The sequence below is a fragment of the Mus musculus genome, chromosome 18 (assembly GCF_000001635.26).
Source record: "Mus musculus strain C57BL/6J chromosome 18, GRCm38.p6 C57BL/6J".
In the NCBI taxonomy this organism is placed as follows: domain Eukaryota; kingdom Metazoa; phylum Chordata; class Mammalia; order Rodentia; family Muridae; genus Mus; species Mus musculus.
In genome coordinates this window covers 84610170-84636798 of record NC_000084.6, presented here as the reverse complement: position 1 = coordinate 84636798, position 26629 = coordinate 84610170, and the positions used below count along the sequence as shown (strand labels likewise).

At 44.3% G+C, this 26629-nt stretch overlaps 1 protein-coding gene across 2 annotated transcripts in view; it reads left to right on the top strand.

Annotated features, from left to right (window-relative positions):
* Positions 1-26415, top strand: part of Cndp1 (carnosine dipeptidase 1 (metallopeptidase M20 family)) — a 39851-nt gene extending 13436 nt beyond the window's left edge. The window contains exons 4-13 of one of the 2 annotated variants that reach the window (XR_386374.3): positions 590-752; positions 2159-2247; positions 4713-4913; positions 7919-8003; positions 14487-14647; positions 17119-17283; positions 18504-18645; positions 23901-24048; positions 25115-25420; positions 26320-26415. Coding sequence is in view for 1 of the 2 variants with exons in the window: in NM_177450.4 (NP_803233.2) it covers positions 590-752; positions 2159-2247; positions 4713-4913; positions 7919-8003; positions 14487-14647; positions 17119-17283; positions 18504-18645; positions 23901-24048; positions 25115-25211 (1251 nt within the window). In the remaining variant the exon portion in view is untranslated. Of the gene's footprint in view, positions 1-589; positions 753-2158; positions 2248-4712; positions 4914-7918; positions 8004-14486; positions 14648-17118; positions 17284-18503; positions 18646-23900; positions 24049-25114; positions 26291-26319 lie in introns of those variants that run through there. The other variant, NM_177450.4, reaches the window with a different exon arrangement.
* Positions 26416-26629: the final 214 nt, after the last annotated feature.

Here is a 26629-nt window from a genome sequence, read left to right as displayed (position 1 = left end):
TATTTGAAGGATATCATGGTATACATTTTTGTTTTGTGGATTTATTTATTTATTTATTTACTTATTTACTTATTTATTTATTTGGGACAGACTCTCACCATGTAGCCTTGGCTGGTCTAGACCTCACTCTGTAGACCAGGCTGGTACAAAGGCAAAGAGATCTGCCTGCTTTGGTTCTTTAGACCTAGGAATAAAGGCATGCATCATGGGGGCTGGAGAGATGGCTCAGTGGTTAAGAGCACTGAATGCTCTTCCAGAGGTCCTGAGTTCAAGTCCCAGCAACCACATGGTGGCTCACAACTATCTGTAATGGGATATGATGTCCTCTTCTGGTGTGTCTGAAGACAGCTACAGTGTACTCATCATAGATAGATAGATAGATAGATAGATAGATAGATAGATAGATAGATAGATAGATAAAATCTTTCTCCATCTTGAGAGATGGAGAAAGTATGCTCAGAAAACCTGATATACGCTTTACAGGGACTCAAGGATAGAGTAGACAGGAGTCTGTTTTGAATGTTCTAGAAGAAGAGAGAGTACGTTCTCTTTGAGTTTTGCTTGCTTGCTCTAATGTTGTGATCCACAGATGCCTGATGGTCAGAGTCTCCCCATACCTCCTATCCTATTGGCTGAGCTGGGAAGTGATCCCGAGAAGCCAACTGTATGCTTCTATGGGCACCTGGACGTGCAGCCAGCTCAGAAGGACGACGGGTGGCTCACGGACCCCTACACACTGACAGAGGTGGATGGTCAGTATCATCTGGTCCCTAGGTGGAACACGTCTGTAGTCAAGGCTTGACACCGATCAAAGACTCATGGCTTTTAGCTATGGTTACAAATGAGCAGAGCTAGGTCTGGTGGTTCAGGACTATACCCAGATACTCAGGAGGCTGGAGAAAGAATCATAGTTTCAAGCCAAACCTGTGCTTCAAAGTGAATTTGAGACCATCCTGGGCAACTGATTGAGACCATATCCCCAAATAAAATTGGGAAAAGACCAAAGATATTGATCATTAGTAAAGTGACTGACCTACATACTCCAGGTCCTATATTTGATAACACACACACACACACACACACACACACACACACACACACACACACAGACACAGACAAATAGATAGATAGATAGATAGATAGATAGATAGATAGATAGATAGATAGATAGATGGATGGATGGATGGATAGATAGATAGATAGATAGATAGATAGATAGATAGATAGATAGATCACAAATTTTTTAGCATGGCGAATTTGTATTTTGTAAAGAAAGGAAGAAGAAGAGCCAATAGAGATAGACACACATCTCTATTTCATTATTCTTCCAGTAGACAGATCTCAGCGCAAGAGACTATGTTGGGTACTGTTGAACAGCAAACTCTTAGGAATATCAAGGAACTTGAACAAAACAGCTGAGTTCTTCTAAGACTAGTCATGTGTGCTTAAACTAGCTTGTCGTGTATGACTGTTGAGGATCCTATTTGTATATAAGAATTTATGCCTTAAATTTCTTTTGTTTATTTTGCTGGGTATTTTTTTAGACAATGTCTCAAGCTAGCAAAACAACAACTACACATATAAAGTAAAATAAAATAAAATAAAATAAAAATCTTTTTAGAGGACAGTTTATTCTGGAGCCAAATATGAATGACCATGGCCCAGGATAGCAGATTCACAGTTCTCAAAAGAACATGCTCTACTGTAGAAGAGGTTGTTTGAGAACAAAGAAAGTCATCACTTCTGACAGATGCATTGCCAGAGACCACACATAGGTGGGCCACCTAAGTCAGGGGAAAGAATCTGCATAGGTTTCAGATGTTATCTGATGACATGATTTTCTTGTGGACTGGTGAAGCTTGGAGTCTCCTCAACACACATTCTCCAAGCTTTGAGGTTCATAAGGATGTTCAGGTCAGATACAGGGGTGGGAAACAAATGAGTCCCAAGAGGACTAAAAAGATCCCAAAATGTTTGGCTTTGGTCTGCAGTATTTTAACTAACCATAAACACAAAGTTCAGTCACTTGACTTTGTAGAAATTTCTAACACAGGTGCGGATTGTTTTTTTTGTTTTTTTTTTTTTTATCTCAGAATTTGAGTTCCTATAGCAGACATCCCTGTACCATATTGAAATTTTCCTCCTTCCGTTTTAAAAGGGAAACTGTATGGACGGGGAGCAACAGACAACAAGGGCCCCGTCTTGGCTTGGATCAATGCCGTGAGCACCTTCAGAGCTCTGCAGCAGGTAGGTGGCCGGCTGTGCTTGAGAGAGGTGACGGAGTTCTCGGAGCACCGCAGTGTGTACTCACTTTTCCACAACAATCTTGAGTGTGTATCATGCCACAACTGTTTTAGAAAGAAAAGTAAGACCTGGGGAACTTACTCAGAATATAAAGCCGGGGGGGGGGGGGGCAATCATCCTGGAAGCTTGGATTCCAGCCTGCAACATCAGCCACACCCAAAACAGAACACGGAGCTCAGCGACTAAGGGCAAGTAAGGGCAAGTAAGGGCTACCAAGCCTGATTTTTATCCCTAAGACCTACAAAGTGGAAGGAGGAAACTACATCTTTTACATGTGTGCTGGGGCATGTGCATGCCCCCTCAACCATAACACACACACACACACACACACACACACACACACACACACACACAAGCAGAATCCAATGCTGGGGAGATGGTTCAGTGGCTACTTCAATCCAGGACTTGCAGTTCAGATCCCTAGCACCCACTGTAAAATGCTGAATGAGTTGACATATTTCTATAATTCCAGTGCCAGGGTCCTGGAGACAGGTAGCTCCTGGGAGCTTGCTGACCAGACAGACTTGATAAACAGTTCAGTGAGAGACTCTTTCAAAAACAAAAATAATATGGAGAGCAGTTGATGGAAAGATTTGATGTTCAGAGCTGGCAAGATGGCTCAGTGGTTAAGAAGGTCCTGAGTTCAAATCTTAGCTGGGGCCAGAGCAAGCAGGGACGGAGTGAGAGGTGCTAACCGGAGGAAGCAGAGGTCCTAAAATTCAATTCCCAACAACCACATGAAGGCTCACAACCATCTGTACAGCTACAGTATACTCACATACATAAAATAAATAAATAAATAAATAAATAAATCTTGAAAACAAAAGATTTGATATTCACCTCTGTTCTCCACAAAAGCATGCATGGTTGAGTGAATCTGCACACACATGTGCATGCATGCCTATAATGCAGGCACACACACACAGCCTATGACAAAACCCAGGAGGAGCCTGACACACTCCCTAGTACCATGTCAAGTCTCAGCATGTAATTGTGAGAGTTCTCTGAAGCTTCTCTGTGATCTGGGAGAAAAACCCCTCCTAATTTCTCACCTTGGCTCTCAAAGATACACAAATTAATCAGACAAAGGGATCAAAACTTTAAAGGCAGCATCCCATGTCCGGGATAGAAAAACCCTAAAACCCATTTTGCTGAAAGATCAAAGACTTTGAGTAACTCCAAAGCAGATTGAACACATTTGAAAAGTAACATTCTTGAAAGAAAACTTATCCTGAGGCCTAGCCATCTTTCAAAGGAAAGAATTCTCCTTTACCATGCTCAGAATTATGGGAACCAAAGAGCAGTTTGTAATCGAACCTTTGTTCAAAAACACTCTTTAGGTGAACTGGGGAGATGGAGAAGGTGGTAAAGTCATGCAAGCTTGAAGTCTCAAATTCAAATCCAAAGGACCCAAGTAAAAAGCCAGATGTCTGTACCTGTAGTCCCAGTGTTTCAGGACCAGGAAGATCTTCCAACACTCTGGTCAGCCAGTATAGCCAAACCGGTGAGCTCTGGACTCAGTGAGAAAACTTGTCTTAGAAATTAAGGTGGAAGGCAGGCCTGGTGGTACATGCCTTTAATCCCAGCACTCGGGAGGCAGAGGCAGGCAGATTTCTGAGTTCGAAGCCAGCCTGGTCTACAAAGTGAGTTCCAGGACAGCCAGGGCTATACAGAGAAATCCTGTCTTGAAAAAAAGACCAAAAAAGAAAAGAAAAGAAAAGAAAAGGAAAGGAGAAGAGGGGAGGGGAGGGGAGGGGAGGGGAGGGGAGGGGAGGGGAGGGGAGGGGAGGGGAGGGGAGGGGAGGGGAGGGGAGGGAAGGGAAGGGAAGGGAAGGGAAGGGAAGGGAAGGGAAGAGAAGAGAAGAGAAGAGAAGAGAAGAGAAGAGAAGAGAAGAGAAGAGAAGAGAAGAGAAGAGAAGAGAAGAGAAGAGAAGAGAAGAAATTGAAATTAAGGTGGAGAATAACTGAAGAATACATTATACATAGATCCCTGGCCTCCACATGCATGTGCACACACCTGACACACCTGTATACACACATATCACACACACACATACACACACACACACACACACACAGAGTTCCTTTCTTTTATGGGAAAGGATGCCTCTGCCCTGTCCCTTCCTGTTCCATCCTGCCACGCCGACCTTTTGAATCAGTCAAGCTGTGCAGAATGGATGCTGCCATCTTTGGGGTCTCTGTACCAAATTCTGTCCTAGCATTAAATCAAAGCTCCACGTGGAATCTACCTGCTGGCCTTAACTTTCCTTCTTCTCTGCTGCTGTAAACAGAGCTGCTGGGATGGTACGCAATCCACACGTTGAGTATGGATGATTACTTCATGTGTCTGTATCAGGTATGCACTTATCCATAAGACCTACAATCTCTTTGCTCTGTTGTTAATCCAGGATCTTCCCGTGAACATCAAACTCATCCTGGAGGGAATGGAAGAAGCCGGTTCCATCGCCCTGGAGGAACTCGTCATGAGAGAAAAGGACCACTTCTTCTCCAGTGTGGACTACATTGTGATTTCAGACAACCTGTGGCTCAGCCAGAGGAAACCTGCACTCACTTATGGAACCCGGGGGAACTGCTACTTCACGGTGGAGGTACCACAGGCTCTGCCTGTGGAGGGAGACAGGAGCTCTGGACAGGATAGGGGAATTACGGAGGACCTTGAAGAAAAAGTCAGGACATTCTCCCTTGGGGCTCATGGCCTGGGAGGTCACTTGGGGCTTGAGGGTGTGGCTCACAAACCCCTGAAATCTTAGAGTGAATATGCTTGAGTGTTTTTGCTTGAGTGTATTTACTCTAGAGTCCTAGAGGTTTCTCTCAGATCTGTGGCTATAGGATCTGAAGGCAGGAGTAATACCTACCAAGATGACTACCTAGTCAGAAGCTAGGCTAGCCTGTTGTAACATTCCCTGTTGTGTGCCTGCAGGCCTTGGTGGCAGAGGACCATAGTGCTACGGTCAAGAGGCAATAGAAGGCTGATGGCATCCAAGGCCATTCTGTGACACACAGCCTTGGGTAGATGCCTTTACATCTGAGCTTTAGTTTCCTATCTCAAAAGTTAGTACAATTCCCTTACCCAAGCAATACAGGCAACCAGTGATAGAGCGTACAGTTTATAGTATAAAGTCCCTCTTGGGTGCATCATTAGTTAGCCACTTTAGTTTTCTCACATAACAGACTTTAGTGGACATGATGGAAATATCCAAACGTAGGCACTTATGAGAGTTAAATGACGGTTGAGACTTATGGACTGGCTAGGCGTGGTAGCACAGACCTTTACCCCAGGACTCAGGAGGAGAGGAGAGGCAGGAAGATAGATCTCTGTGGGGTCAAGGCCAGCCTGGTCTACAAAGGGAGTTCCAGGAGACCCAGGAATACATAGTGAGACTCTGTATCGAAACAAACAAAACAAATGAAAAGGGTTTGGACCAGATATAAATATCTTGCATCTTTATGATTTTTTTAAATGACAATATGCATTTTTATAATTGAAAAGGCAAGGCTTGTGGATATAGTTCATGAAAAAGCGTTTGGTTTTCTAGTGTGCATGAGACCTCTGGTTCCATCCCAGAGTGAAAGAGGGACAGAGAAGAGAGAGGGGGAAGATGGAGAAGGCAGAAGAAGAGGAGAGGGAAGAAGAGGAGAGGAAAAAAGAAAGGGAGAAGAAGAAAACAGCATGTTCTCTTTGTTAAATGTGCTGATGTGAATCCTGGGGCATAGGAGTGAGTAAGTCAGCCTCAGCTTACAGGGAATTCACTGTGAAGAGACCCAGGGACTAGAGGGATGAGGTGAGAATGCTGGGAAAACAGGAAGCAGAAGCTGAGATGCCCGGTAGAAATGTTTGTCAACAAAGCTAATGTGAGAAGAAGCAACGGGGTCATGGCTGGAAGGAGCACAGATCGGATGCCAGAAAACCTTCCCGAGGCAGGGGAAAGGAAGAACAGAGGCACCGAGGAGGTGGTGAGAGATAAAATCTTTGCCAAGGGAAGGAATTAGCCTCTCTTGAGAAAAGTGTCAGGTAGACAAAGAGTGAAGATGGTGGAGCAGTGTGTTTTGCTGTCGACCGCCCCCTGCTGGGCAGGAAAATGATTTACACAGAGCAAAATGATGGCCATGGGCATAGCTGTGAATAAGAGACCCAACATAGAGCACATGGCTTAAAGGTTTGGCGTTGTGTGTGTCCATGTAGATGGATGACTGTGCTCTGTGTTCGAGAGCTCGATGAGACTGTTAGTTGTGATGTAGAGTAGTGAAAATGTATCCCTACGGAGACCACAGAACACTGGCAGTCATGAGCACAAATGGAGGAAAACAAAACCAAAGAACTGGACATCCTAATGAGGACCAAGAATGGTCAGAGAAGTAGCAGGACAGGTCACTCAGGATTTCAGATGTGAGGCTGTCAACCCAGCACAATTTAGTTAGTCTGAGTGGCTAATAAAGTGAACCTTCACTCTGAAGTGACCAAACGGGAGACTTGCCTTCCACAAAGGGTGTGTGAGAGCAGGGAAAGACTGCTGGGCAGGCATGGCAAGAGAAAAGGGACCAGAGACATACTTAAGGCTTACGTGGTAACCAATGGGGATGTGCTCAAGCTGGAATGAAGTAACTGTAGACGCTGAGTTCCGCTCCAGGTCTTCAGAAACTGGAAGAGCGTTCACTCGGACCAACTGCAGTTTTAGGTCTGGGTTTAGACAAAAGGTTCAGAGCTATGAGGAAGACAACTGAGAGGTAGGAGGTGGTAAATGACACTGTGAGCTACTCCAAGCTTCTGAGACAAAATCAGTCATGGAGGAAGCTGTAGGGGAGATAGTCAGAAGAGAATCATGAGAGGAAAACTAAGGAAATGACTCTGGGTAAGAGTACTTGCTGTGCACGCATCAGGGTCTGAATTAGCCATTATCCGTGTAAAGCTGGATATGACCATGGGTGTCTATAACTCTAGCACTGGGGGATTGGCCAGCTGCCATAGGCAAATCAGTGAACTTCGGGTTCAGTGAGAGATCCTACCTCCAGGGACTAAAGTGGAGAGCGTAAAGGGAGACACCTGATGACATTCTTCTCTGACACAATTCTCTGTACACAATACACACCCTTGCACATAGGTACATACACACCCATACAGTCACCATACCAAAAACACTCACTCAGACAGGGAGAGAGAGAGAGAGAGAGAGAGAGAGAGAGAGAGAGAGAGAGAGAGAGAGAGTTATTAAAGGAGGTATCAAAGAATTGAGTACAACTGAAAAGAGAAAGAAACCACTGTGAGCAAAAAGAGAAAGACTTCCCAGAAATCAAGGAGGAAGCATTCTCCTCCTAAGACGTGACCTAAAGAGCATGAGACAAAGCTAAGGGCCATCCAGCGATATGAACAGCAGTATTTCACCCAAGGATGGTTTGGTCATCTTAGATAGAACTGTGCTGGTAGAGTAGCTGGGGAATAAAGAGCCCCAAGTCATGTGACTGGGAAACATAGGATGTGAGGTCAGGTCTGGAGGTTGCTCCCCTGAGTCCTGAAGGACAGCACTAGGCATACCTTCCACCGTGCACAAAGGAACCACAGCGTGGGTAAATTTATTCTCTTCGATCTACTTTACAGGTGAAGTGTAGAGATCAAGATTTCCACTCAGGAACCTTTGGTGGCATCCTCAACGAACCAATGGCTGACTTGGTTGCTCTTCTAGGTAGTAATGCGTTCTGCACAAAAGAGAATTCTGTTTTGTTCTCCTTGGTTTCTGGATCATCTCTGGAAAACTTTATAGTAATAGTAAAACTATATGCTTAATGCTTAATCTTTTCTTCCCTCCCTTGTGCTTTCTAGGCTTGTTATGAGCCCGCGCTGTGTGTTATTTCTTTTCATGAACTGATAAGTCTGCTCTGATTTATTTTCTATTTACTTATTTATTTTTAAAAGTTGTGCATTCTGTATACATGTATATATGTGCAGGTTCACCAGTGTGCACATTGCATGTATGTGGGCATGCATGTGGAGGCCAGAGGTCAATCTTGGGCATGATTCCTCATTTCTCAGGTGTTGTCCTTTTTATTATTGAGATATTAGAATGCAGAGCTTACCAAGTAGGCTAATCTGACTAGGCTACAAGAGACTTTTATGTCTGCATCCCCAGAGCTGAATTTGTCACTGTGCCCAGAATTTTATCTTTTGAGACAGGGTTTCATGCTTCAGCCTTAGCTAGCCTGAAGCTTGCTATGGAGACCAGACTGATCTTAGACTCATAGAGATCTGTCTGCCTGAGCTTCTTGATTTTTTAAATTAAAGGTGTGTGCCATTTTCCCTGGCACAGTGTCCATATTTTTTTTACATGGGTCTAAGGTATCAAATGCGAGTCCCCATGCTTCCGTGGCAAGCACTTACTGCCCGGTCCATCTCTGCAGCCCCCAAACCTCCTTTTATTGGGTATTATAATATATCTGGCCATACACAAATATAAGGGGATATAGAGACCTGAAGAAGTTATAGGCGCCACCCCTGACTCCCTCCAGTGCTTCTAGAGCAAGAGGACAGAAATGACAGCCCCAAGCCAGTTGAAGTACAGATGCCATCTTCATAGGCAAAGGAGGACTTTCTGACTGCAGATAAATGACAACAACTCAGAACAGAGTTACGTGATGTTGTGAGTGAGGCCCTATCCCAGCAGCCTCTGTGCCATAAGTGGAACCCATGACAGTCCAGCCCTCGGAACCCAGGGATCAAGTATGTTCTTGGTGGGAGTAGCTAGCTGTGGCCATGCACTGTCACAGGTCAGCTGCATGGAATTCAGTGAGTTACCTCAATTATTTCGTTTTGAGTTTTCCCAGTTGGAAGTAGGCATCATTATATGTTCACCTATAAGTCTTAACTATTGGTGTCATGAAAAACCATGACCAATAGCAACTGGGGGAAGGGAAGGGTTTGTTTGACTTATGCTTCCACATCACTGTTCATTGTTGAAGGAAGTCAGGACAGAAACTCAAACAGGGCAGGACACTGGAAGCAGGAGCTGTTGCATAGGCCATAGAAGGGTGTTGCTTACGGGCTTGCTCTTCATGGCTTGCTTAGCCTGTTTTCTTATAGCAGCCAGGACCATCAGACCAGGGGTGGCCCCACCCACCATGGAATGGACCCTCCCACATCAATCACCAATTAAGGAGATGCCCCACAGGCTTGCCTGTAGCTTGATTTATTTAGGCATTGTCTTAATTGGGAATACCTCCTCTCAGATGATCACAGCTGTGTCAAGTTGACATAAAACTAGCCAGCACGTAAGTGTTATTTTGAGGATATGGTAGGATGTGTATGGAGTATCCAGAGATGATCAATGGTCTGCTCTGGCCAGGAAAAACAGCTCTTATCTTACCAAGGACTCCAGAGATGATAGTGCCAAATATCTGGATGCTACTTGGCATCACTTTCCAAGGTTGACTGGCACAGAGATGCCACTGTGTTTGTCGACTGAAGTTCACCAAACCTCTGCTCCTGACCTCCTGCAAGGCTGACTAGCCTGTGCAAAGAGAGGTGTTCTCAGAGATCCAACTTTCTCAGGCTTGATCTATCTGGTAGCTCTTGTCAGCACTAATGCTGCCTAAGTAGAGTCCCTTGAGGGGCCTTGCTTGTAGAAGCCTCTTCCACAGACCTCGTGGGGGATCTTCACGGGGGTGTAGCCACACTTGATGGATTTGATTTCAAGGTTCACAAGTTGCACAATACCTCAGTTTGCTACATCTGGGATTGTGTTCTCTATGCAAACTTTTTCCTTTGGGACAGATAAATTGTCCAAAACCTACATGTCAACCCCTACCCTGGCCTACTTAGTACCAGACAGAATATAAGCAGCTTGCATGGACAAACTGCTAGAGGGTCTAATCAAGTTCTTCATCAATATCTTTATTTATAGCATTTCCTCCATCATGACCCCAAATTAAAATTAAACAGTGAAATCAACCTACATCTTAATTACCTATCTATGTATCATCTATCAATCAATCAATCTATCTATCTATAATCTATGTCTATCTATTTATCTATATATATCCATTATTTAGCTGGCTACATACCTATTATCTATGTATTTTTAATTTTTTCTAAGACAGTAATATACATAGGCAATATCTCATGTTTGACAACTTCAGCAAGAATACAATAATATTTTTACCTTTAAAGAATTCAGATAAGCAACTTAATATTTTGGAGCAAGGATAGTTAATCATTTTGCCAGATTAATTCCTCTTTCCTTTTATCATCATCAAATATTTATTTATTTTTCATAGTGTTACACTGTAGTCCAGGCTGGCCTAAAATTTATAACAATCCTCCTGTCTTAGCTCCAAGGTGCTGAGAATAAATCCTATTCCTCCATATTGCTAAATCCCAAGCAATGTATCTCAAGCTTTCCCTCAGATGTGAAGCCTGAGGGGAAGTCTAACATCTCGTTAGAATGTTAGACTTGTAGCTTTAAGCCAGGCACGGAGTTACACTTAACTTCATATATATGTGTTGCTTTGCCAAGGAAAAGCTCCTAAGTGGAATAAAACCAAAGGTTATTCTTCTGTCTGCTTTTGGTGCAACCCAAACAGTCCACGATAACTTACCTTCTGGATTTGCTCTCCATACGCCTGCTTTCTGAGTGCTTTGCACAGAATCAAGGGGATACAAAGTCGATTGCTAATGTCAGTTAAACTAAGGGGAATTTTGCTTGCTGGCATGCTGTGCTGTGCTGTGCTGTGCTGTGCTGTGCTGTGCTGGGCTGTGCTGGGCTGGGCTGGGCTGTGCTGTGCTGGGCTGGGCTGGGCTGGGCTGTGCTGTGCTGTGCTGGGCTGGGCTGGGCTGGGCTGTGCTGTGCTGGGCTGGGCTGTGCTGGGCTGGGCTGGGCTGGGCTGTGCTGTGCTGGGCTGTGCTGGGCTGTGCTGTGCTGGGCTGGGCTGGGCTGGGCTGTGCTGTGCTGTGCTGTGCTGGGCTGTGGTGGAGAAACCTCAGCAGGAGACTAAATCCAGTGCACTGGCTTAGGGTTACATCAGGTCACAATGTCTTGGGGGAGCTGGTTGTCTTATGTCCTTCCCCAATGACTGACCAGTAATGAACACATATTCACCAGAGGCTGAGAATCCAGAGCCATCCTGGTTTAATGCAAGTCTCTGGCCTTCATCATCCTCTGCCATCATCATGGGGCAGGATGCTGGTGAGCATCACGATGAGCAACAGTAACAAATGCTCACCGGACACCAAGTGGGTAAAGCCTATGCTAACCCCAGATGGGGAACAATATAGAATCAAATAAGTTCCCTGCCTCAAAAAGTCATAGGTTGGGTAGGCAGAGAGCGGGAAGAATGGAATACTGTGCTCACAGATTAATCTCCAGCAACCAGCAGTTTCTCCTTTTCAGTTTTTCTACTGTGCAATTTTTAAAGACCATGAGGACAGTGGAAAGGCCATTGACCCCAAAGCGGTTTTTCTTCTTTCTACTGCCTTTGTTTGTTTTTGTTTGGTATGGTTCAGACAGGGTCCCTTGTAGCTTAGGTTGGCCTTAAACTCAGTATGAAATCAAAGATGGCTTTGAACTCTTGATACTCCTGCCTGAGAGCTGGGTTGATGGACATGCACTGCCACGCGTGGCTCATGCAGTACTAGAGATGCAGCCCAGGGCTTCAGAAATGCTGGGGAAGCACTGTATCAACTGAACCCTAGCCCTAGCCCTAGCCCTGTTTTTCTCATCTTTTGAGACAGGATTGACCATGAGATATTGAATCATCTTGCCTTCCCCTTCCAAGTACTGAGATTGAGGGAGGTGTGAGCCACCATGCCTGGTTGTCAAAGGCATCATAGATACCTAGTATCTAATATCATTTAGAATGTCAAAATTCTCCTGGGAGCAACGATGATGCTTCCAAGACAGCTCCTTTCTCTTCCGTGTGCTTTCCAAAGTGACTTTATGGTCTCAGGATCATGATATCCATGGAAAGTGAGAAGGAAGGGAGGGGTGACCTCTAAATGGAGCAAGTGTATCAGTGGTGAATAAGGATATAGTTTCCCTAATGGAAGATTACTTCTAACTAGCAGATGTGAACATTCCACGGTCCCTGGGGGGGGGGGCACCTCTATGATCTCCTTAATCAGATTTCACTGTGGGTGAACTACAAGGGAGGAAAAGATGGGCAAAGCATCTTTCCTCAGTCAACATCTATGCTCACAGGCATTTCTCTCAGTCTGTAGTGGGGAAGATGGCAGTGCAGAACAAATATTACAATTCTAAAATCCAGTGTGTGTCAAGAAATCTAGTTATGCTCAAACCCCAGCATAGTCCACTGAGGACATCTGGGTAACCATCATCTTCATCAAGAATGAAGTCCAGCATCCTGGTTCTTTGAGTTAGTCTGCCTTTGATGCCTAGAGTACTCAGATCTACTTGTCAAAAGTACCAAAATAACAAAAGTCCTGCCAAGTTCTATAAACTTGAGTGCCAAGTTAGCATCCATCTTGCACACAATCTCCTTGGATCAGCTACCCTACCTGGCCATGTGGTCTCGTTGGCTGCCTGTGTCCCCTCCTCCTGAGTCATCATTCCTCATCAGAGATCTTCTTGATACGTACTGCTTGACTCCTTGGCTTTTTTATCTGGCTGGAGTTATAACAGGGCCCATGTCACACATTTCCCCGCCTGTCTTTGCATTTGAGACTGTGAGGAAACACAAAGAGGTGCGTGCTCAAGGAAGATTTTATGATTGTATTATTGGTGATGTTTTTATGTTTTTGGTAAAAATACATTACAAATTGGTACTAGCCAGGTTCAATCCTTCAGCATCTGCCTGTCCATTTGTCTGTCCATCTGTCTGACATCCATTCATCCATCTATCCATCCCTCTATCTGTTTGTCTGTCTCTCCACTTACCCATCTATCCATCCATCCATCCCTCTATCTATCTATCTATCTATCTATCTATCTATCTATCTATCTACCTAATACATATATATGTGGGGTATATGTACATATGTATATTCTGATTTGTGTGAGGGGTATGTGTGTGTGTGTGTGTGTGTGTGCGTGAACATGTATATGGATACCAAAGACTGACATCTGTTGTCAGTCTCTTGTGCCCAGAGCTCTTTAACTCAGCATTTTTACTAGTCAGCTTGCATTGGAGATGGGCTGTGTGGTGGTTTGAATAGCCATCCTATTTAAACTATCCTATCTTTTAAAACATCACCTTTTCCTACAGAAAATAAAGTTTTGGTAACAGAATTTGGTTTATTAAATACTAAAACACCAGTCATCCCAAGTTCTTTCTCCATAGACACCCACCATTTGCAACACCCAGAAGGAAGAGAAAGTGTAGGGGCCAGTGTTCTGAGTCTTAAGAAGGTAGCAGTGGGGAGGAAACTCAAACCAAACCAAACCAAACCAAACCAAACTAAACCAAACTAAGCGAGAGAGAGAGAGAGAGAGAGAGAGAGAGAGAGAGAGAGGAAGAAGAAGAAGGAGGAGGAGGAGGAAGAGGAAGAGGAGGAGGAGGAGGGGGAGAGGAGGAGGAAGAGGAGGAGGAGGAGGGGAGGGGGAGGGGGAGGAGGGAGAGGAGGAGGAGGAAAGGAAGAAGCCACTTCATCCCCAGCTAGTGGCTACTCTAAGTTTGGAATACTGGAATGTATGCCATTGCCAACTGCACTGTGACTAGCCTGTGGTCCATCTTGGCAAGGGATTTTTGAATGAATTTAGGATTCTTAGGCCTTCCTTCTTGTGTTACAACAAGGAAGCTGAAACTGCCCTGCATCTTCCAGCTGACTTGGCACAGTTGAGATAAAAGCAAAAACCTTCTCTTTGTAGCCCAGTGTTCTTTTTCATGACCCACAGCATATTACTTAGCACACAGTACTCTTCCCTGGGTTAATGAAGGGATGGTGTAACCCAGGACTGGAAGCACAACAGTATTCAATATGCAGCTCTGCCCTTGGCAAGGTAGCCACCAGAGCAGTCTGACTCGGGCTGAGTCCGCCTTGTAACCAGTTCCTTCTTGGTACTACAACCTCTTGGTTAAATGGAATTGTTGCCACTGGTTCTGGCCAGGGGACAGAAGCTGACATGGGGGTACTTTTGCCACCTGGAGGGTGGTGTCTTAATTTGGCCTGGCTCTGGGACCACAGCATTGGCACATTTGTAATCTCTGCATCTCTTCTGTAGGTAGCCTGGTGGATTCATCAGGCCACATCCTAATTCCTGGAATCTATGATCAAATGGCACCTATTACAGAGGGAGAAAAGACAATGTATAAAAACATTGATATGGACCTAGAAGAATACCAGAACATCAACCAAGTTGAGAAATTTCTGTTTGATACCAAGGTATAACTATAACTACACACATGATCCAAATGAGGATGCTGCTCCCAAATCATGTTTCCCAAGTGTCTAATCAGCACCACACAGTGTGGGTCTGTGCATCTTAGTCCACAGGCAAAGGTTAAATTGCAGGCTAGTTTTGACATTCACGGCCACTTTCCTCTGGTCTGGATCCGTTGTCCTAGGGAGCAGTTGGTACAGGAGTCGGCATCTAACCATGAATAATGACTCATTCGGCAGCACTGTCTCTTCACAGCAGTTTATTAATTTAAATCCCATTCCACTTTCTGTCAGGGAGCTGAACTTTCTGAATGTTCAAAAATTAGGAGTCACTGTCTGAGACATCAGCTCCAACACGTGTAATCGTTCACCTTCTCAGGCATTACCAAGACCCTTCAGGGCTGATGGGCAAGCCACAACATCCCCTTCCAAGGGCTGTAAAGATACTTAAAACTCGGAGCAGAAATCCCTAAAGAATTCAAAATTCCTGTTCATTTGCTTTCTCCTTTTTTTTTTCTTTTTTCTTTTTCTTTCTTAAAGAATATTTTGCCTGCCGAGGGCTAAAGAGATATGACTTAATAGTTAAGGGCATGTTTTTTTTTCTTTTTCTTTTTAGAATTTATTTATTTATTTATTTATTTCATGTATGTGGGTACACTGTTGCTGTCTTCAGACACACCAGAAGAGGGCATCAGATCCCTATTATAGATGGTTGTGGGCCACCAGGTGGTTGCTGGGATTTGAACTCAGGACCTCTGGAAGAGCAGTCAGTGCTCTCTCTCTCTCTCTTTTAAGATTTATTTATTTATTTATTTATTTTATGTATATGAGTACAGAGTAGCTGTCTTCAGACATACCAGAAGAGGAAATTGGATCCTATTACAGATGGTTGTGAGCCACCATGTGGTTGCTAGGAATTGAACTCAGGACCTCTAGAAAGAGCAGTCAGTGCTCTTAACCACTGAGCCATCTGTCCAGCTCAAGAGCATGCATTGATCTTGCAGAGGACCTGAGTTCAGATTGCAGCTCTAATGTTGGTTGGCTCATGGCTACCTGTAACTCTAGTTCTAAAAGATCTGACATCCTGTTCTTCCCTCCTTGGGCCCTGTACTACATTCATATGCACAGAACTCCCTACACCTGCACCACACACACACCCATACGCACATACACACACTCATACAATTCACACACACACACACACACACACACACACACACACACACACACTAGCAAAATTAAATCTTAGAAGCATAGTTTCCCACTCAGATGTTGGTAGCTGTGGTTGATTCCCTAGGAACTGCCCAGAGAGGGCAAATTATGCTGATTGTAAGTGCTAGTGTTTTCTGTGAGAGTGTATGTCTTCTCACAGACTAAATTTGTGAAACTACACAAGAATGAAATTGGCTCAAACTCTGAAGATTTATTTAAGGCGCTCTGAGGGATAAAATTTAGTACATTCTCTATTAGTGCATACCACTGGTTAGAAATTTATAATTGGATCCAGTTTCTTTTAAAATTATTTTCCATTATTATTATTATTATTATTATTATTATTATTATTACTGTTGTTGTTATTAATGTATGGTGTGTTTGTATGACACATATGGAGCCAGAGGATAACATTCAGGAGTTGGTTCTCTCCTTCCTCTATTCCTATGGAAGGAGTGTTAGGATTACAGATGCGTGCTTCCACAAATGACTTTTTTCCTTAGATTCAGGTTGTCAGGCTTTCTGGAAAGTGCTTGTACCCACTGAGTCATCTCACTGATCCCAGATTCAAATTTTTTTAAAGGTTTATTTATTTATTTAAATGAGTACATTGTAGCTGTCATCAGACACACCAGAAGAGGGCATCAGATCTCATCTCAGATGGTTGTGAGTCACCATGTGGTTGCTGGGAATTGAACTCTGGGCCTCTGGAAGAACAGTTAGCACTTTTAACCGCTGAGCCATCTCTCCAGCCCCCTGGATTCAATTTTTGAACCAGCTCCCCTGACAGGGAGAAGTTCTTTCTGGCTCTGTGCATGCTAAGCAAGTACTCTACTCTTGAGCTATACCCCTAATCATATCTTCTCTCTCCCTCTCCTTATCTCTCTTTATCGTCTAGCTATTTTGAGACTCATTGTATTTCCCTGGTTGGCCTGATACTCACTATGTAGACTAGGCTGGCCTTGAATTTACAGAGCTCTTCCTGTTTCTGTGCTGGGGTTAAAGGCGTATGCAACCACAGCTGACTTGCTTTCTGATTTTGAAGTATGATCTCTTCCAGCTGAAGCTGGTCTCATACTCACTAAGGAGCCAAGGGTGACCTCGAATGCTGGGAGCAAAGTCATCTTCCCCCAGGCCCAGATGATGTGGTGTTGGGGACTACACTGAGCTTTGTGTGTGCTAGGCAAGCACTCTGCCTGACTGGGCTGCAGTCCCAGCCCTCAGCTGAGCTTGGGTCACACGTTGTTCTTCGAATGGTTTAGGAGGAACTTCTGATGCACCTGTGGAGGTATCCGTCTCTCTCCATCCATGGCATCGAGGGTGCCTTTGATGAGCCTGGAACTAAAACAGTCATTCCCGGCCGAGTCCTAGGGAAATTTTCAATCCGTCTAGTCCCTACCATGTCTCCGTCTGTGGTGGAGAAACAGGTAAGAAGTGCCGGTTGTCATTAGGCCCAAAAGTACCATTTCTGGGTCCCATACGCTATGGCAAACTAAGCAGTTCTGTGGTTATCACTAAAGTTTCTTTCTTTTTTTTTTTTTCCACTACAAAGAATGGAACAAATGTCCAGAGACCCCCCGCCCCCATTAGTCTTACTTGGTGCAAACCTCTTCTCTCAATTACACATGCAATTACAGAGGTCAGAGAACTAGCCATTTGGAGGTGCGGTGATGGGAGATTTTTAAAAATTAGACAGTAGCTATAAAAGGAAGATTGGTTTTACACATAGATGGAGTGGGCAGATGACTACGCTTGGCTGGAGCCAGAAACTCTCAGGCCCAAGCATTTCTTACTCATGATGTTTGAAATCAGCGTGTTGAAAAAGCCATTGTAAGGAAAGCGCTATCTATCCACAAGGAGTGATCCATCTACATTACCAGCCCATTATTAATTTACCTCCAGGTGTTTTAACGGGTGTAGACTCTTGAATAAGGGAGCACAGGGAGTGGTCTCCGGCCTTGTCAGTCCTCTGTCTTGGTCTTGGGCTCTAATCGACTTCTAAAAGTCTCCATCCCTCTTCCATCTGCGCTCCCCTCCTGCTGCTTTCCTTCCTTCTGGAAGCACTGCTGTTTTATCTTATAATACACATTCTACAAGGGCAGGCCCTTCCTTGTCTCATTTGTGGCTATATCCCCAGCACCCTGGGGTTGATGAATTCTAGCTGAAGGGATGAACGAAAGCAGAGTCATCTGGAGGCTGGAGTCTCCTGGGGGGAGTCCCTCATCAGCCGCTGGGAAGGAGTTGAGCAGATTGTTGAAATGCCTCCCTCACTGTTTAGCTTGGAATGGCTTCCACTTTGCAGAATTTCCCAGGATGTGCAGTGTTCCCCAAATGTTCATTAGAGTGCTACTAGATCAGAAAACCAAAGACGTTGCGACTAAGGAACTGTGTTTTGCTGTGTTTCATAATTTGCAGCAAACATCACTGAGCTGTCTCTATGGATGAGGTACATAGGTTGATGGGTAATTAGAGCCCATTTCCCCACTCTGGGTAAAGCCCTTGGAAGATCCTGTTCACTGTCACACACCCAGTGGCGTAACTAAGGGCTCACAATGCTCAACTCATCAGGTCAGGGTTTTCACAGGTTTCTGGGTAGAACCCTATACACTCTGCATGAACAAATACTATCGACTGTGTCACCGTCTAGGTAACTCAGCATCTCGAAGCTGTCTTCTCTAAAAGGAATAGTTTCAACAAGATGGCCGTTTCTATGGTCCTAGGACTCCACCCATGGACTGCAAACGTCAATGATACTCAGTACCTTGCAGCACAGAGAACCATCAAAACAGGTGGGACTTATGCTTTGATTCACCCATTTGCAGTGGGGACAAGACACTTTTATAACTCATATATCAGCTGTCTTCTATCTGTGGTGCATTCGTTACAGTTTTCTAGCAGGACAGAAGCAATAGAACGAGTATGTGTTTAAAGGGAGTTGATCTGACTGCTTTTCCTGGGACAGTCTGGGTATTGCAATAATGGCTGCATTACATTGTGAGACAGCTGCTTGCTCGGTGAGGCTGGGTGCTAACGTGATGCAGAAGGCCTGGAAGATTCCTGGAGAACTACTGGACTTCACAGGGGTTATTCCATTTGGTCCTCCATTTTGTCCAGTTCATTGCCCCAACCCATGGACTGCTATCTTCCACATTCAGGGTAGCTCTTCTCCCTACAAATTAGTTCTCTTTGGAGACACTGCCAGATGGGCACAGAGCTTCCAGGTGATTCTAAATCCAATCAAGCAAGCTAACAATGACAATTAACAATCACGAGCACTTAGCTACTAAACAGTGAAGCCAGGGTTCATATTCAAAGATTTAGGCAAAATGATAGATTAGGAAAACTTAATACTCTCCCGAAGGAAAACTTACAGACATGTTGGCCGACACATAAAAAATATCATGGGAGACACTTAGGGATTATAAATGGAGAAGCTGTAGTCTAGTGGGAGGATTGTCCCTCTGAGCATCTCATCTTGGTCATAGAAGGAAACACGCTGTAATGGCCTCTGGGCAGTATGAAGCAGGGATCAAAATGAGACCCAACCATGTGAAGGTGGTTGTCTCCTGAGAGCACTGCTTGATGTAGTGTGTGTGTGTGTGTGTGTGTGTGTGTGTGTGAGAGAGAGAGAGAGAGAGAGAGAGAGAGAGAGAGAGAGAGAGAGAGACTCAGAGAGAGACAGGGAAACAGAGACAGATAAACAGAGGCAGACAGACAGAGATATAGACAGTGAGAAAGTGAGATATCCACCATCTTTGTTGTGCTTTGAATGAATACAACTTTCTCTAATAACTTACAGTCATGGACACACCCTTACTTAGGTTTGATACCCTAATTTCTGCTCTGGTTACAGTTCATCACATTCGGAGTCTGTAGCTGGACTGCTTAGTTCATGTGACCATAAATATGGCATTCCCACAAAAGGGCTTGATGGCGATTCTTGGTTGTTGATTTTATCTGAAATTAATTAAAACCCAAATGTCTGGGCATATCTGAGGTGGGAAGATCCACCTTTATCCTGGGCTAGACCTTCTACTGGAAATCTATACTAAGGATATAGAAGAAGGAAGCTTGTTCTCTGCCACACTAACAAGTCCATTCAGTTGGAATAGCCTGTCTCTGTTTCCATGGCAATAATACCTTACTAGACAGATTCCTGCATATATGGAAGATGAACTGAGACCTCCAACATTGTGGACTGAGCAAAATAGAGAAGCCCAGACCTTTTCTATTAATCTTTAGAGTTATTTTGTTTTATGTGTTATGAGTGTTTTGCCTGTATCTGCATATGTGCAACAACTGGAGGTCAAAAGAGGAAATTGGATCCCCTGGAGCTGCTGTTATGGATAGCTGTGAGATCTTGTGATTATTATAAACCAAGATCTTCTGGAAAGGGCAGTAAGTATTTTACCCACCGAGCCATCCCTCCAGCCTTGCCCAGACCTTTTTGAAGCATAAACTCTCTGCTGGGATTGAGGGACACAGACCTGAAAAAACACAGAATGAATCCAAGATTTAGAGCCATGCTCTCCTATAGTGTCATTCCTGCCGATCCTATTGTTAACAGATATTTCACTAGTGATATGTCAAAGCGGAAGAGTCAGGAAGGCAAATTGGAATGCCAGTGAGAAATGACACATTTGAAACAGCACAGGAAGATACCATGTAGAGTTATGAAACACTTTGGCTGGAATGCATAGGACACTCTTTGGCCTCTGGCAAGTGGCCAAAATTAACCACCACACAGGGCACAGTATTGTGTGCACAGAGGGCTTCTTAGCTGGTACTTCCTGTGGTCCTCACAACAGTCTTTAGGTAGCAGGGGAAATGAAGGTTTATAGAGACATTTGCTAAAGAGCACTGTGTTAGCCGCTGAGAGCAAATCTGCTCTAACAACAAGGCTTCTATCCACATTCTCACTTGCCTTTGTGAGTAAGGAGAGGGGACATGGGGCTGCTGAGATGGCTCAGTGGTTTATAACACTTTTTGCTCTTGCAGCTACCCAGGTTCAATTCCCCACACCCACAAGATGGTTCACAGCCATCAGTAACTCCAGGTCCAGAGGATCCAACACCTTCTTCTGAACTTTGTAGGGACAAGACATGTTTGTCGTATGCACACAGAGGAACAGATACGACACACATGCACATAAAATAAAATAAGTAAATAGATCTAATTTTTAAAAGAGGAGGTGGCCTGCTTTGTTTCATTTCTTTATTTGCCATTTCTGCTTCTCCACTGGCAACTTTTTCTCAGAGCTAGAGGTTGAGTTAATCTCTATCTAGTGCCAAGGGCAGCAGCTGAAAGTACTTCATGAGGTACCTTGAAAACTAGAAAAAAAGATAATGACACTAAGTTGATAGGTAAAGACAGCTAAATTTATATATATCACCATAGGATGATGACAACAAAACTCCACTTCCATAATATTTAATTCATGATTCTGACAATTAACTTTAATCATGTCAACTTCATGCAACCGAGAATCACCTGGACAAGAAGTCTCAATACAGAATTGCCTAGGTTGGGTTGCTCTTTGGGAATGAGTATGGGGGATTGTGTTGATGAAGCTCATTGATATGAGAAGACTCAATCCACCTTGGGTAGCACCACTCCATATGCAGCGGCCCTGAACAAGCAAGCAAGCATGCGTGCATACACTTATCCCACCTCTTGACCATGGATGGGACACAACCATCTGTTTGAAATTCCTGCCTTGACTTCCCCCGCAGTGATGGTCTGTAGTCTGGAATTGTGAGATGATATAATCCTGTCTGCCCTAAGATGTCTTTGTCAGGAATATTATCACCACAGAAATGAAACTAGAACAATAAGATGTAAGCATATCATTTTGAATCTTGTCAAAACGTGCATAACATCTTCCAGTTATGGGAAAGCAGGATACTTCATCAAACTGAGGTACATCTTGTAAAGCAGCTGATTGATACCCTGTAAAAGGGACAAGGGCATGAAAGATGAGAGAACACTGAGGGAACTTGTAACAACACAAGGCTGGTGGGGTTCTGTCAGATCCAGGAATAGGGAGGAAGAAAGATGAATGAAATGTTAGCTAACTCTGGAGTACAGTTATTTGTTGGGAAACTTTGTCCTCCATGCCCGACACAATAGTTCCTCCCTTAAAGTCAACTATAATTATTAGCAGAAGATCCTTGCAGTATTAGGGAGACTAATGTTTCTTTGTGAAAGAAGGAAAGGTGGCACAAGGCAGGTCACAAGGAAACCTTCACAGTGGAGGTAAGAGGCCACACTTCTCCACAAATAGATGCAATGGTTAACAATTCCTGGTGTAAGGGGACATTTGTTGTCCATGCTCTTGCACCTAACACCAATTGAAGTCACTGGGGCACCAAATTAGACTTGGGTAGGATTACCCCACCCCACCTCCTGGTGTGTTGGTGCCTTGGGTTAGAATGAGCAAATGTTTGTTCACCCCTGACCAGGAAAAGTCTTACAACATTAGTAGATAAATAGTACCACTGTTAAGCCAGGGAGTGCTAGTGCATGCCTTTAATCCCAGCATTCTTGAGGCAGAGGCAGTCAGATCTCTGTGAGTTCAAGGATTAACCAGGTGGTCTATAGAGCTCATTCCAGGACATCCAAGGCTACATAAAGAAACCCCATCTCAGGTAGATGGCCATAAAATGAATGGAAATCTGTAGATGCCCGGGGGTGGGGAGTGTCTTGAGGATATTCCAGAGACCTAGGATAGGAGAGGCTCCAAAGAACCTATAGGGGTGACCTTAGCTGAGATTCACAGCAGTGGGAATATGGAACCTGAAGAAGCTACCTCCTATAGCCAAGCAGGAAACCCAGTGAAGTAATAGGGACATCAACCCACCCACAAAATTTTGGGTTCAAAATTTGTCCTGCCTACAAGGAATGCAAGCAATGACCGGCCTAACCAGAGACCCATCCCATGGGCAAGTACAAATCCCTGACACTATTAATGATACTCTGTTATGCTTGGACTCATGAGCCGTCCATGAGACCATGGCTGTCCTCTAAGAGGCTTCACCGAGCAGTTGACTTAGACAGATGCAGAGATCCACAGCCAAACATAGGATGGAGCTTGTGAACTCTTATAGAAGAGTTGGGGGAAGAAATGAGGGCCCCAAAGGAGATAGGAACTCCACAGGAAGATCAACAGAGTCAACTAACCTGGACCCTTGAGGGCCTTCAGAGACTGAACCACTAATCAAAGACCACAGATGGGTTGGACCTAGCCACCCTACCCCCTCTGCCCTCACATATGTAGCAGATATGCTGCTCAGCTTTCGGGTGGGTCCTGTACAACTGGGGGGTGGGAGGGGCTGTCCCTAAAGCTATTGCCTGTCTATGGGGTCCATTTCACCAACTCTGTTGTCTTGTCTGGCCTCAGTGGGGGAAGAAGCACCAAGCCCTACAGAGACTTGATGTGCAAGGGTGGAGGATACCTGGGGGGTGGGGGGGATGTCTCCGTTCTCTTAGAGGAGGAGGGAAGAGGGTTGGGGGAGGGACAGAGATCAGGATATAAAGTGATTTTAAAATAAATGTAATTTTGGTGCCTATCCAAAACAAGAGAAAAAAAAGAAAAAAACCCCAAAACAAACAAACAAACAAACAAAAACAAAAAATCAATCAAACAAAGAAACACAAAAGGAAAAGGAAAAGGAAAAAGAAAAATATAAAATATTCTACTGTTACTTTCTGACTCTTGGTTGTTGTACAATAGTTACATAAGATGTTTATATAAAGAAAGCAGAGTTGGTGCTATACAGAAATGCTGTGTGGGCTACGTTTGCAATTTCTAAAAATTTTTTACCTTGCTTCAAAATTAAAATTTTAAGCCAAGTGTGACCACATACAAGTCCAGCACCTGGGAAGCAGGGGACTTTGAGTTTGACAGAAGTCTGGGCTATATAGTGAATTGCATGCCAGCTTGGGCTACTTAACAAGACCTCAAAGAAATAAAGAAAAGCACACAGTACTATACTCGTAGTCTTGTCATGATTTATTCTAGTGCCCTTTTTTGCCTGTGTTTTAGTGTTTGGAGTTAATCCTGACATGATCCGGGATGGGTCAACCATTCCAATTGCCAAAATATTCCAGGCTATCACACAAAAGAGTGTGATGATGCTCCCACTGGGAGCTGTGGACGATGGAGAGCACTCTCAGAATGAGAAGATCAACAGGTGAGCGGACCCTGTGAGGGCGGGGGGAGCTCCACGTGGGCCTGTTCGCTAACCTTGTGTGAGACTGGACAATAACAGACCTGGTGTCTTAAAGCCGGAGGCTTAGCTCCCCACAGTTCCTTAGGTTGGGAACACCAGGTTAAGCCTATTTTCAGACCACTGCCGTCCTTGTGTGTCCTGTGTGGCAGGACTCGAGCTGAGGTGGAGAGAGAGGAATGGAGGAGGAGGAGGAGGAAGAAGAAGAGGAAGGGATGGTCCTGCAAGAGGCAAGTGAGGGCCTCCAGTTCTTCTTCCCCTATAAGTTCATCAAGCCCATGGGATTATGAGACATCCCCAAAGATCGCTTATTTGTAATTATCTTCTCATTGGAAGACCCTCTGTCCAATGTTGTCCCATGGTGAGTGAGGGCTTCAATGTATGGATTTGGATTATATAAAACTCCTAAGGAGGAATAAACAGAAATGTTTGAGTCTTCAATCCCTGCCATGTCAAAGGTGAGAAAGGAAAGGCAGGAATCCTGTCACCCAAAGAGGCAAAGGCAGGGGGGTAACAAATGTGATGGAGATTTGGGGGGCTGAGTCCAGGATTAATTGGCCTCTCTTCCTTCTCCTTCTTGTTTCTCTCTTCCTTCTTCTTCCTCTTCCTCTTCCCCCTCCTCTTCCTTTTTCTTTTCCTTCCTCTCTATTTTCTGAGACAGAATCTCACCCTATACCTGACCTGGAAATATCTATGCAGACCAGGCTGGCTTTGAGCTTGCAATGATCCTTTTACCTCTGTTTCCCAAATGCTGGGATTTGTCATTGGATACCACATCTGGATATCATCGTCTTAATAATGATAATAATATAACAATAATAATAATAATAATAATAATAATAATGATGATGATGATGATGATGCCATTTTTCTTCTGTGCATGACTTTGATTCTAGGACTCTCAGAAGCATGCTAAGTACTTTAGATTGATAAGATTTATAGCAGGTACAGTTTTTCTGTGGACATGGTTGTGTGCTTTTCCTTCTTCATGTGAATGGAAATGTGTTTCCTTGTTCTTACTTTTTGTTAGGTGGAACTACATACAGGGGTCGAAATTATTCGCTGCCTTTTTCCTGGAGTTGTCAAAACAGCATTCAGGACACCAGATGCCTTCCAGTGTCTACTGATCCACGGGCAGCACTCCCACCTCAGACGCTGGACAAAGCAGGAGTTGGGAAAATTCAGGAAATATGGAAAATGAAAGGTTTCGAAGGCACAGACAGATATTGGAGATGTTTTAACAGTCCCTCCGTCACTTAACTTCCACAAGTCACAGCTACCGAGACCGTTAGTTCCTGAATCTACTGCAACAGGCTGGGGTAACCTTCTAATACAGGTGGGGTGTCTCTTTAGTCAATTAGATTCTCACTTTCAATTCCATTGGCTTAACACTCCAGTTCACTTTCCAGTCCCAAGAACTGTGGTTCCCAATCATCGGACCCAGGGTCTCAGGACCCGAGTCATCTTCACCTCTGTTCTCTTAATAATGGAAGTGTGGCTTCAACAACCGGCTACAGTGATTTCCTTGTGGATTCACTTTTAGAAGAGTTACTAGGGCATGTCTCTGTAATAACTTCTTGCCTCTCCTTCATTTGTTCCCCGACACACACCCCCCCCCCGGATTCCTGAACACTCTGAAGCTAAATGATCAATATTCATAGCCTCACACCATTTGGAATCCTTGTGCAAAGATGATTTTTTTCTTTAATTCCAAACATCTTCAGCTTTGCCGTGATCGATGCCACCTGCTCAGCCCCTCTGACTCTCATTCTTCCACCCCATCAGGAAAGCCCCCTTCCTGCAAACTTGTGCACCCGCCACTCTACCAGAAAAAATGCACCCTCATGGAATTTCTCTCACCCCTTTGGAATTTTGCTCAATGAGTTTATCTGAATTGCTTAAGGCTTTTAACAGCGCCAGCATCAGATGGAGAGCTAATCAACCCTGACATCAGCAAGACATTCTTGATTTAAAGCTCTCAGCTAAATCTGCATCCATTAATCATTTTAGTTAACTATCTTGTTTGGCTTGATTGAGCTTGATGGTGTGAACATTACAAAGAGGTATTTTGTTTTTTACAGTCAAGTGTATATAAATAATCCAATTCTTATAAATTGGTTACTCAAATCATGCTAATAGAAAAGACTTTGAAGGTTTATTTTAAATGCTTCTCTTATGGTTCCAAATAAAAACATTCCATAACTTGTTTTCCTTCATCTTTCTTCCATCTGCTAGCTGTCGGAGTGTCACTTTTCAGATCTGCGTCTCTCATTAAAAGCGGCTGGCTGACAAGTCCCTTCCGCTCGACTCGAGACTCGAGCCCCGGGCTACCTTGCCAGCAGAGTCTTGCCCAACACCCGCAAGGGTCCACATGGGACTCCCCACGGGACCCTAAGACCTCTGGTGAGTGGATCACAGTGCCTGCCCCAATCCAATCGCGCGGAACTCGAGACTGCGGTACATAGGGAAGCAGGCTACCCGGGCCTGATCTGGGGCACAAGTCCCTTCCGCTCGACTCGAGACTCGAGCCCCGGGCTACCTTGCC